This window comes from Arvicanthis niloticus, chromosome 14, assembly GCF_011762505.2.
Source record: "Arvicanthis niloticus isolate mArvNil1 chromosome 14, mArvNil1.pat.X, whole genome shotgun sequence".
Classification (NCBI taxonomy): domain Eukaryota; kingdom Metazoa; phylum Chordata; class Mammalia; order Rodentia; family Muridae; genus Arvicanthis; species Arvicanthis niloticus.
The window spans coordinates 49,778,445-49,791,410 of record NC_047671.1 but is presented as its reverse complement, the minus strand read 5'-3'; the positions used below and the strand labels follow the sequence as shown (position 1 = coordinate 49,791,410).

Genomic DNA, 12,966 nt, shown 5'->3' with positions numbered 1-12,966 from the left:
AGCAGCTTTTCAGTAAAAACTGTGACAGAAATCAATTATGAATATGTTAAAATATAGTCATATATATAACTACAAAATTTACTAAAATAAGCCTTCCTTCCTTTAAGCCCTCTGAAAGGAAGGCTGATTTCATGAGGCTATTAGACTAAAAAGCAAACACTATCCAGCCTCAGAACTTCCAAAGAAACAATGATCTTACTCTTAAGAAGCAAGATTCTGATTGCACTCGGAGACAAGATCCCTCTGTAAAAGGGTAAAATCTGACAGGCAGCATCTTGCTCTAATTTTACTGAAGAGCTCGCAAATAAACCTCCTGGCCAGCAGAGGGCGGTGTCACAGCAGTCTGTATCTCACAAAAGTGGCGGGGAGCCACTCTCTAACGTGACTGCATCACAACCCTGCGTAACAATGACACATCAAAAATAAGAGAGCTCCATGTGCCATCTGGTGGCGAAAAGAAGAAGAGCACTTGCTGCTGATAGTCTCAGATCCCAGAAGTTTGAAAGGAATTTAAGTTAAATTATCTTAATCTGATGACACTTTCCCTTAAATCTCCACTAGTAAGCAAGACCAGGAACTACATAAGCAGCCTTCAAGCAAAAGTTACAAACTTTCCACCTAGTTTTAGCTCTTAATCTCCCAAGACTAGCTGTAAGAAAGCAGCAGGTTCTCCTGCCTGACCCTTGGTATCTAAGATAAAGAGGAAAAAGTCTAACTCAACCAAAAACAGCAAAAAACCCATAGTAAGTTGTCAAAGCAAGAATCAGAGACTGTGATCGACTGTGCAAGGACAGCAATTTCAAAGAAAGCAGAGGGAAAAAGTTACAGAAGCTCAGGACAGAAGTCATCTTTGTTTTCAACCAATGTCAATATACAGACAAGGAAAGAGCCAGTGTATGAGGGAAAACCTTTGGTGCAATTTCATAAGTAAAGAGATTAAAGCAAGATATATTTTCCCTCATCAGAAATTCTGATCATTTCTTCACCTTTCAGAAACTAGTATGCAGAAATATAAAGTATACAAAGACAAACAGAATTTTCCTGTGGTCATGTTTATAAAAATACTTAAAATCCTCAATGAGGAGGGTTCAGTTATATAGAAAACTTGTCTTATTCATGACAGAATACAACTGTGCATTTGAAATAATCGAACGACAACATGAAACTTTTAAAAAGCAAGGCAAATTTAAATATGACATCAAGCTATGGTAAAGGATGTCATATAAAATACAGAATAGTATTTACCATGTGGAATCAGCTTGCTGCACTAAAACATACGTTTACACAATCACTATAATTGCTCCTTCATTTTCCAATAAGGTTTTGTTTGAAGTTTCCCTTGATTTTTTTCATATCAACTAAATCTAAGTTAACTATGTAAATAACGTATGTATATAAGAGGGATGGTTAATCATGGTCACCACAGGGAAAAGGGGAGACTGTTGTATATTTTCAGAGTAGTCTACATATTTGTGGCAATGATGGTTAGTCATTCAGGAACTGCCTTTGGACAGGATCACAGTAACAGAAAAGACAGAAAATGGAGAGGGAACATGGTGGTATAAGCTTTGGAAAGTTCACATTGTGATTGCTTCAATTTTCTCTATGGAGTGCTGGGCCTTTCAGAGAAAAGGTGTGAAGTTAGTAATTTAGAAAAGTATGAAACTGAGTAGATTAAAAGTGCTTAAAGAGAGCTGGTGAGCTAGTTCAGTGGGTAAGGGTGCCTGGTGACCTGAGTGTGATTCTCCTAGAGCCACGTGTTAGTTAGGTTATCCTCTGCTTCCACAAGTGTTCCATGGCACTTGTGTGCTGCACCTCTACCCACACGAAATAAATCTAATTAAAGAATAAACACTGAAAAAGCAAGCAAATAAAACTCAGGGCTGCTTAAAGGTCAGTGTGCCAGCATGTGCCATCCTGGAGAAGAGCAAAGAGATTGAGTGTGAGGTCGACCTGGGCTGCACAGTGTGAGGCTGGACTGGACTGTGGTACCGGGCTCAAGGTCAGCATGGGAATCAGGAGACCCTGTATCAAAACTAACAAGCAAACCAAAAAAAATACATAAAAATACTTAAAACACAAGTATATCAAAAGCCACACAACAGAACAGCCTGAGTAGAGGAAAATGAGGAGCAAGCAGAGACAACGAGATCAACGTAAGAACACTTACTAAGAAAAGAAAGCCTGCCCAGGAAAGTATGTGTGGTCTCTTCCAGTAATATTCAGATACACAACTACAGATCCAGTGCAGAAAAGGTAGAAATCACAAGAATCATGGTTTTGCCAATCAAGCATGATGAAATGAGAGAAGCCCTCAATGAAAGAAAAGTACCAGAGGAATGATTATTATGTTTAGCCATGAAGTTTTAGGTGAGGGGTGAAGTCATTATAGTGAAAGGCAGGCTGAAAGTTCCAGTGTGCCCAAAGCATTGCTGAGGTCACAATACTAAAGAAACGAGAACAGGTTATAGACATGCTGTCAGTGGTAAACACTTGACTAGCATGTGTGAGGCCCCAGATTTACTCTTCAGTACTGTAAACGGGGCATGAGAAAGCATACAGGACCAGCTGTAGTTATTTGTAATGAATATGGAAGAACAGAGGTGAAGAAGGGTAGAAGATCAAAAAACAGAGACAGAATCATGGCCCATTATACAGGAACTGGGGAAATTTAGGGCTGTAAGATGGCTCAACGGGTAGAGCACATACCACCAAGCCTGCCAATCTGAGTCTGATAAGGTACCTCCTGAGAGTTGTCCTGTGACCTCCATATGTGCACCGTAGCTTGCACACATCCTGGACCTACTAAGTACATTTTAAAGAATGATATTGTAAAAAGTTAAGCCAGAAGTAGCACTGAAGAATGAAGAATGGCCAGAATCTCAGTTTGTTGAGATTTCAAGAGTATCAAGGGAGTTGATAGATGCTAACACAAGGGAAGTGGATGATACAAACTGATATCAGATTCCAAACTGTTGGAGTCTAGTGTCTGAAAGAGATGTCAGAGAACAAAGCAGACAGCACCCAGTTTCCAGTTCTACTGTGGTGAGGACAACAGAAGAAAAGACAAGAGGCCAGAAGGGAAAGCAGTGCTCTCCACATCCCACACCATTCACACACTGGTGAGGTCCAAGGAGCACATAAAACACTTGAGATGTCAGGTGGAAGACAATGAAAAATACACAGGATCTTAGACTGAAATATGAGAGGTGGAGAAGAGGAGGCGCGTGGAGCTTCCTGGCAACAAAAACTTGGAATACACAATATGGAATTCTGTAGATCCTCAATATATGTCAGAGTATAAGAAAGGATACTTACAGGCTCATTTTTACACCACAGGTAAGAGAGGCAACAACACAAAATACATGTACTACATTATCCAGCATAAACTGGATCCCTTAAGACCCAGATAACAGGTATAATTTTGGTTTAAGATAATAAGGAACTTCCCAAATGCTTTGTGCCAACAGTCTTGCCCTACTCAAAATCTGCAGCAAGCTAATAAGGAAAAGCTAACAACCCCAAATGAGTGTGTGCACAGTACCTCTGCTTCTAATACACATTAAAAAATGGACAAAATAGACATCTTCCTGCCAAGAGACTCACTGACCAGGGAAAGTAGGGTGAGCACTTACAATCTTGTTTCTAAAGGTTTAAAAGGCAGAAGCTATGAAATTCCCTAACACTCGCTGAACATGGTGTTCAACACCTGTAACTCCAGCATTCAGAACCCAGAGCCATGAATTCCCTGTGACTTCCAGGCCAGCGATAAGACTCTGTCTCAAAAAGACAGTAACAGCAAAAAAATTGTAAACACTAATAAAGATACAATCAGGTGAGTGCCATCTAGTGGGCAGAAGAGAGTCACAAGGAAATGATGAATACCCTCTGTTCTTGCTGGGGAAGATTATTGGCCCCCTCAACAGGCTCCTACCAAAGCTTACAGCCAAAACTAAGCTAGGCTAGAGCAACAGACAGGCCAGCCTACCTGCTATTGCCTGCACTCTGAGTTCTAGATCTACAGCAACAAGCTGCAGAATGAAGCTGGATTTGATCTAAACCTAACTGGAATACTGTTTCTTTTAATAAAGATGAAAGTAAGATTTAAATACTGGATATGTTCCCAAGGAGTTAAAAGGTAGGGTCAGCAGAGTCCAGAATAAAAGAGTTCTTGCTGATCACAACAAAGTGAGAAAGTGACAGGGAGGAACCCATCAAATCCAAATTCTATACATTCCTTGCAAGGGTTGAATTCGGTAAATCCCCCAACTTAAAGGAAGAAAAGAGCTCAGAAACAAGAAACTAAATCTGAAAGAGAACCAGCCACATCCATCTTAGGACCTGTTTCTGTCTTTTAGTAAAAGATGCACATATTCTCCCTGTTGTTCTTCCCTCCCCTTCCCTTTCTTTGTGGTAGAAGAGACTGAACCCAGGGCAAGGCTTCTACCACTTAAACATGCTTGCCCTTAAGCTGCCTACTAGGCTTGAACTGCAATTCTCCTGCTTCATCCTCCTCAGAAACTGGGATTATGGGTGTATGCCAAAAGTCTCAGCAGAGGCACACATATTTTGAACTTTAATAAAGCAGTGGTTGGAGGCATCTCTGACTATAGGAAGCAGGTGTGTAGGGTAAATTTTTTTCTTCATTGCTTATTCTTAGATGAGTTGATAGGTATAAAAAATTTCATGTATCAGTACAACATACAGGGGATACAGACACATTTAACAAATAGCAGAAAGTAAGTCAGGTTTAGAATGTAAAGAAATAATGTAATATAAAGAAAATCTAGTGTCTACAGAATTCCTTTCAATACTGGCCAGCTACTATGCTGAAACACTTTATCAGGGCCTTTATCACACTAGAAAAGCATGGCTTATTTCCCCACCTTGACTAGCTTTGCTGGAGTTGAATACATTACAACCAGAAGACAGCTCCTCTTCTCTAAACCCACACATGCATCCAGTACCTTGTTGGCTTTCCCTAATCTAATGTTTCTGCCTGCCCTCGCAAGACATGGCTGTCAACAAAAGGATGTCTGTGCCTAAACAAAGCAATGCTAAAGCAGCTGCAGTCCCTGTAGGTTTCTAGGCTTTCCAAGGTTCCCAGGAAAAGCACAGACTTCTGTGAAGTAAAGATCTAGAACAAAACTTAAAAGACATAAAGGTGAACTTATTGTGTGGTTTAGAATGTCATTTAGCCCATAGCTACACGTCATGTGTGAGCCGAGATATTCACAGCACAATAATGCAGTTATCTCATTTTCTTGTACCAAGACAGAGATATGGAAACACTTGTTTCATTCAGTACTGAGATGAAACTGGGGGCTGGAACTGTAGCTCAGTAGAGAGTGCTTTGCATATAACTCTGGGTTCAATTTCCAGCACCAAAAACACTTCACTACAACACAGTGAACTGGCTCAGTATTCGGTTTAGTACTTAAAACTACTTGTGAAGGAATTAAGGACCAAGATCCTTTACTAATGTCATTGTGCAGTTCATATGACTGAAAACAAAGCAAACCTCGCTGTTATACTACTGTAGACTTCTGGGTCCTCCTTACTTCTCAAATTTTAAAAAATTTGGACTTCTCAAACCCCTTCCTTCTAAAGTTCTAAAATAAAGGCAAGTACACCAAAAATTATAGAAGACAAAGAGGAAGAAAAAGAAGAGAGTGAAGAGGAATTTTTTTGTTGTTGTTGTTGTTATTATTATAACCATAGGCTAGAATTATTATTATTATTATTATTATTATTATTATTATTATTATTATTACTATTATTATTATTATTATTATTATTATTATTACCACCATAGGCTAGAAGTCACAGCACCTGGATCTGGATAATATAACCTTAGGAAAGTTCTCTAACTGTTAAGTTTGTACTTCCACAGAAGAAACATACTCTACTGTTTCCTAAAACTTCACCGTGGGCCAAACGGCCAGTTTATGAAGTGGCCACTTGAGCCAACTTTCTCCCTTGTAGCACTGTCACTGCTGGTCTTTTGGGGCTCTAGGGAGGAAAGGGGAAAAAGTAGCAAATCAACCAACCTTCAATCTCTAATTTCCATCTTCTAAAGAGAAATTCCTTTACATGTATTTAATCCTTTTCTCTAGTACTCAACTGACCCAACTAAAAGGCTGTTTTACATTCTTACCTTTAGAAGCTGCAGAAACCAAGGGCCAGGAGGAAAAGCGTCAGATATCGAAAAAAAGACAAAAACAAAAAAAACAAAACAAAAAACAGAACAGGAATTACACATGGTTCTTGGATACTGTCAGCAGTTTATAGCTTAGCCACCAACTTCTCAAAGGTACTCATCACCTCCTACTAATGAAATACTCTGTCTGGACATGACACTTTAAGACAGAAGCATAATCCATTCAATATAACTATCAAAATGGGCCCAGCCTGAGCTTTTGGTACCACAATCTCATGTCCCCATTAGTTATACAGACACAATATACTTACAAGTAACAATTCTCTTTCCTAACCCCAGGAACCTTATAATGCAAGAACATCTTCTTTTCCTTGGAATGAAAAAAGCAATGTCTCTCTGTCCTAACACTCCCTTACCCGGTGAAAGGAAAAAGCAAGGGGAACCCGCTTAAGGGAAATGTTAAGTTCTCCATGTCTAGAACTTAAAAGGAGGGTACTCACTCTTGGTCTGGGCAGAGAAGGCAAGGGTAAGTTTGGCAAAAAGTTCATTGTTCTCAAAGCGGTCCTCCTTCACCTTTGTCCAGAAGCAGTCCTGGGAAAGGTCCTCAGCCACAAACTGTCCAAAAAGACACGGAATAAGAGCTACTAGCCTCAACTCTAAACACTCTATGCTAGGAAAGTGACTACGGTCCAACAAAAGCGACTCTAATTCTCAACAATGTTGACTAGCCTGGGACAAACTGAGAATTGGACGGTAGCTGTGTCCCTCACGGGGGATCAGAGATAGTGTTTCTGGTCTGTTTACTGGTAATTAGTCAAGAATCAAGAACAGTTATGCTGATTTTCCTCCTAATGCCAAATCTTCTAGTTTCAGAAGTATTAACGTCTTTATTTCCAGTGTTCCTTGCTCTGTGTCTCCACATCAAACTGGCTATGGTTTACTTAGTTTCTAGAAGCAAAAGACTAAGCTGACCACAGGGTTTACAAGCACAATTTCAGTCAACTGCATCCTAGTAAAATGAAAACTGTTTTAAATTACTGTGGTATCATCAAAGAAGGGCAAATGTATTAAGTGAGGTTAAATTTAATTAAGACATATTCATGCAGGGTCCACAGATCTTTCTGTGGTAACATCTGAAATATAATGTTAAACATAAACACAAGTAGAACCTGAAGATGGACAGATACAAGCCCTAACACTGGGTAGCCTACCCATGCACAAAACATAAGGCAAGCAAAGTTGTTTAAAATCTACTGATAGAAAAAAACTTACCTTGGACCAGTTTGGCCTCCGGAGCTGTACCTCTGGCTTATAAACTTTTTTGGGGGTTAATCCAAATGGCAGAACTGGGGCTGCAGGAACCCCAAATCCAAAGGGGGGAGGTGGAGGCACGCCCATACCAGGTGGAGGTGGGGGAATGCCAGGTGCTCCAGGAAAAGGGGGAGGAGGAGGAGGCAGTCCTGGTCCTCCAGGCAAGGGAGGGGGTGGGGGAACGCCAACACTTCCAGGCAAAGGAGGAGGTGGTGGTGGTATACTTGTACCTCCAGGCAAAGGGGGAGGTGGGGGGATGGCAGTAACCCCAGGCAAAGGGGGAGGTGGGGGGATGGCAGTAACCCCAGGCAAAGGGGGAGGTTGGGGGATGGCAGTAACTCCAGGCAAAGGGGGAGGTGGGGGGATGGCAGCACTGGCAGGCAACTGGGGGGCAGGGGGTATAAAAGCACCTCCATGTAAAGGAGGTGGTGGAGGGATACCAGTACCTGCAGGCAGAGGAGGTGGGGGTGGGACAGAACCTCCAGGAAGAGGGGGTGGAGGTGGGGGTGGGGGAGGGGGAATAACAGTGCCAGAGTCACCAGGCAGAGGAGGGGCAGGGGGAACAGTAGCACTGCTCTGAACAGAAGGGGCAACAACCACAGCAGAGAGAGAAGCCATTTCCTTCTTGGCATCTTCTAGTTCTTTTGACAGCTTGGCAACCTAAAGAAGCAACACACAAGTAAGTACTTCTGACTCCACTTCAAGGACAACTGGAGCTGGAAAAGACTGAAGAAATCACTTAACCCAAATTTCTGTTTAACTATAGACGGACTGAGTGATCACAAGATCACATGACTCTCCTCAAAGTCACAAAACTGGAACTCAAGTCTTTGTGTTCTTATTTGTGTTTTGAGTTTATTCCGTATAAAACTGAAGTATGTGCTATGCAAGCAGCCCCACAAGTGTGTAAACAAGTCAGCAGGACTGCAGGCTGTCTAAGTAGAGAAGAGAGAGAGAGCCAAGTTGTCAGAAGCATAAACTAAGTTGGACAGGAAAGCAAGCCAACACTTCAGTGTTTACCCCTAAATGTGTTGATTATTTCTGGATACTGCTGTAAACAACTTTTATCATTCTTCACATTTTTCTGTATTTTCTAAATTTTTGTCTTATATAGTATATGCTCTAAAAACAGTAAATGACTGTTAAAACCCTGGTCCATCTGATAAATGCTCTTCCCCAGCATGGGGAACCTAAGGAGCCAGAACAGTGTAGCCCATGGCCAGCACAGCTGAGCTATGTGTGCAGGGCAGCTGCAGGCACGCTGCCATCCCTGCTCAGACATTACCTCTCCTGTCAGCTTGGACACCTCTGCTTCCAGGTCTTGTTTTTGTGTAGTGATCTGCTGCTTTTCAGAATCCAAGGCATCCTTTTCTCCTTGAAGATCCTGAAGTTTCTGCTCAAAGTCATTTTCCATCTTTTTCATTTCTACTTGTAACTCATGCCGGGCTGTTAATTCTGAGTCCAACTAAACAAGGGGGGAAAAAAAACAACTTAGGCTCCCAGCAAGCTATCTGTCATAGCCTCAGCCGTCAACACAAACCTAGAGTCACCTGAGAAGAGGGAACCTCTAATAAATCATTGCTCAAATCAGATTGGCCTGTGGCTCCTGTTTGTGTGGCATCTTCCTAACTGCTAACTGATGCAGGAGGGTTCAGTCCACCATGAACTGTGCCGTGCCTAGCTAGGAAGGTGGACCTGGGATTGTAAAATGGTAGCTTATCAACCCAATGGGAAGAGGGCAGTAAGCAGGATTCCTCTAGTTTCTGCTTCAAGCTCCGACCTTGGCTTCCCTTGATGACAGACTGTCAAGTGTAAGGATGATCTAGACCTTTCCTCTCTCCAGGTCTCTCTAGGTCCTAGTGTTGATCACAGCAACACAAAACAAGCTTGAATACTCTTCTTCTCAGTAAAGAGCGTAACGGCTAGTCCCTGTAATGTACTATTTTGTACCAATTATCTACTCTATTGACCTTACTGACTACCTCCCAAGTAACACTGAAAAGAGAAGAACAGCAGTCTTGACCTTAACATCAAAGTTAAAGGAAAAGAGAATAAGGCATCATTTTCAGTTTTCCTACTTTTATATCTAAAAACCAAGCCAACTAACCTAAGACATGAAAGACCTTTAACAACATCCTGGTTAGTTTTACACCAACTTGATACAAGCTAGAGTCATCAGAGAAGAGGCAGCTTCAATTGAGAAAATGCCTCCATAAGATTCAGCTATAAGGCATTTTCTTAATTAGTGATCAATGTGGGAGGGGCCAGCCCATTGTGGGTGAGGCCATTCCTGGTCTGTGGTCCTAGGTTCTATTAAGAAAGCAGGCTGAGCAAACCATAGAGAGCAAGCCAGTAAGCAGTGCCCCTCTATGACCTCTGCATCAGCTCCTGCCTCCAGGATCCTGATCTGCATGAGTTCTTGACTTCACTGCTTTTGATGATGAACATTTATATGGAAATGTGAAAGAAATAAACCCTTTCATCCCCCAAAAAGCTTTTGGTCATGGTGTCTTTTTTTTGTTTTTGTTTTTGTTTTTTTGTTTTTTCAAGACAGGGTTTCTCTGTGTAGCCCTGGCTGTCCTGAAACTCACTCTGTAGACCAGGCTGGCCTCAAACTCAGAAATCTGCCTGCCTCTGCCTCCCAAGTGCTGGGATTAAAGGCGTGCGGCGGTCATGGTGTCTTATCACAGCAACAGTAACCCTAATTAACATAAACCAGGACAGCTGTAGTGCACAATTCCTTCCACAATTCCTTAAGCACTACTGAGATTAAAGGAACTTGAGATGCACACTTATGTAGAACATCATCTGTCTGTGCTGTCTTGTCTACAAGATCACCTCTAGCTTCTCATTTCACATCAATACCCCCTTCCCACTAACAAAAAGATGTTCCTCTAGGAATCTTTGGATTCTGAATGCTTTCAAAATATCATAGACAATACTGTCTAGAATATCAAAACTCTAATTATCTTCAAAGAAAAAAGATAGACCCCAAATTTACTTGTGTGTGTGTTTAGCATACACACGTATTTGTGGATGATGGTAGAGAGTGAACCCAAGTTTCACACATCAGAAGCCCTCCAGCCCTATCTCCTCATACACACCTTTTTTTCCAGCTCTGTAGCTTTGGCCTCAGATTTTTCCACCTTTGTTTTATCAATCATTTGATCTGAAAAGAAAAAGCAATTTGATCTGAAAACAATGCAGTAAGTCAAGTCTCAGGGCTGAGGTTGGCATCTCTGCTCCTAAGCCTCAAACACACTCAATGGCACTAGTCTGTCCTTGGGTTGCTGATGCTACTCTTAACGGTCTGCACTAGACCAAGAAGTGTGAGTTTCAGTTAACTACAATTTACAGTTTCCTCCCAAGTTTTATCTATATAGTTGTTTCATATTTTGTCTGTATCTACTGTAGATAAGTGTTTATGTATGTGCTGAGCACAGGCATGTGTATGTCACACGTGTGGAAGTCAGATGACAACTATCAAGAGTGGTTCTTCCTTGCCACCATACAGAATCTGGGCACAAACTCAGGTCCTCAGGCCCGCATGCAAGCACATCTACTTATTGTCACCTTGTTGGCCCTTAACCTAGGATTTCTAAGTGCAATGTAAGGAAATCACATGAAAGAAATCACAAAATGTCTTTTGTGTGACACTTATGATTCTAAGAACAACAGGGTCAGAAAATACCTTAAGTCCCTGCAAAAAACAGTGTATAAGAAAGGGCAAGATTTTCACCATGCAGAAATAAACTAAGGAGACCAAATAATCCCAGCAAAGAGGATATGCTGAGAAAGAACTAAAACAGAGACTAGAATAATTTCTCTGAAAATTTCACTGAAAGATGAAAACAAAAGGCTTAAGTGCTGAGTGTTCTGAGGAGCCAGGTAGAAAAGCACACTTACCAACCAATCCCTCAATATCAATCTGCAGATGCCGACACTTGAAGTCAGGATCAGTTCCATTTTTGTGTAGAACTATCTGAGAAACACATTCTTCAATCAATTTATAGTACTGTGGCCTATGAAAGAAACAAAACATTTATCAAAGGGAAATAAAAAAATGTATCTTCCAGAAGTATTCTGGATCAAGAAGAGTTCATCGCTTTGACAATGAAAAGAATTAAGGATAAGCACTCTAAGAAGAGCTTTGATGAAGCTAACAGAAGCTTTACTGCTGTGTTAGCAAATTCACCTCTCAGAGATCAGCTTTCCTTCTTTCTACTTGAGATACTCAAAAGCTCTTACAGGTTGAGGGCTGTGGCTCAGTGGTAAACACATACTCAGCATGTAGAAAATGCTTCGTTCTACCCCAAACATATAAATGCTGACATGCGTGTGCGTACACACATGCACACACTTAAGTGTTTTTCTTTGTGTATATCTGTGTATATGTACATGTATAAAAGTGCCATGGAGGTCTCAAGTGTCACCTGGAATTACAGATGGTCCGTGGAGCTAATGTGAATGCTGGAAACTGGTGGGTCCTGTGCAAGAGCAGTATGCATGCTTAACTACTGAACCAGCCATCTCTCCATCCACCTATATACTCTCTTAACATCTGCTTCCCAATGCCCAGGCTTGATTCCAGGCTTGTGATCCTTCTTGGCATGCTACGGCTGATCTCTACGTCCAAGCAAGCAGAAAGAACATTAAGTTACTAGCTCTCTTTGTGGTCATCTCAGCCCACTTATCCACTACCTCCTAAGGACATTTAACTTTATACACAATTACCTATCCAAAGAGGGACCTTTCAACTGAATTAAAGCAGTTGATATGTTATGTCAAACTGTTGACAATTTCCTTTAGATCTGTAACTAATGAACCTAATCCACAGTCTTTTTTTTTTTCCATTTCTTTTATCTTTCCAGAACAATCTATGAATTTAAGGATGCTGCTTTTCCACTTAAGACTCAAATTTTCCCATATGCATTATCTATCAGCTTACCTAGCTTCATAATCATTTCGGACCAACAGGAGATGCTGCAAGATAGACAGGAAGTGTGGCTCTGCCTTTGAATCTTTCACTGTGTTTAAAATAATCTGGAAAACTTCACCAAAGTCAGTAGAAAGAATAAGCTAAGGAAATCAAGTAATCAGAAAATGGTTTGACAAGTTGCTTGCTCAACCAATAAAAGCTAAAACAAAGTATCAAGATACCACATCTACTATAACAGCTGTTCCTAAAATACCACTAGTGCCTTCAACCAAGAGTAGCATTGTCATAGACACAGGATTCCTAGTATATAGCTTGAAGAAAACTAAAAATAAATCCATCTCAAAGCCACTTGTGGCAGGTAGGCAACTGTGTAACACTATTATTGCTTGTCAGTCCAGAGAGCTCCGCATTCTACCCTGTATCTCAGGAAGTTATCGTGCTGTAGGAGGTGTACAGAGGAGTGGATAGATGCTTTAGGATGTGAGAGCAATCTGGCTATAACATCTGTTACTTTAGCACTTCAATGACTGACAGGGTAATGGATGCCTTTATGCTA

General features: G+C 41.1%; 1 protein-coding gene across 2 annotated transcripts in view; it reads right to left on the bottom strand.

Moving 5' to 3' along the window:
• Nucleotides 1-12,966, bottom strand: part of Diaph1 (diaphanous related formin 1) — a 91,924-nt gene that overhangs the window by 38,754 nt on the left and 40,204 nt on the right. For both annotated transcript variants that reach the window (XM_034518092.2, XM_076912758.1), the window contains 7 exons: nucleotides 12,420-12,536; nucleotides 11,378-11,493; nucleotides 10,576-10,640; nucleotides 8,757-8,936; nucleotides 7,433-8,131; nucleotides 6,661-6,775; nucleotides 6,158-6,166 (listed from right to left, as the gene is read on the bottom strand). In XM_034518092.2, the coding sequence (XP_034373983.1) occupies nucleotides 6,158-6,166; nucleotides 6,661-6,775; nucleotides 7,433-8,131; nucleotides 8,757-8,936; nucleotides 10,576-10,640; nucleotides 11,378-11,493; nucleotides 12,420-12,536 (1,301 nt within the window). The remainder of the gene's footprint in view (nucleotides 1-6,157; nucleotides 6,167-6,660; nucleotides 6,776-7,432; nucleotides 8,132-8,756; nucleotides 8,937-10,575; nucleotides 10,641-11,377; nucleotides 11,494-12,419; nucleotides 12,537-12,966) is intronic.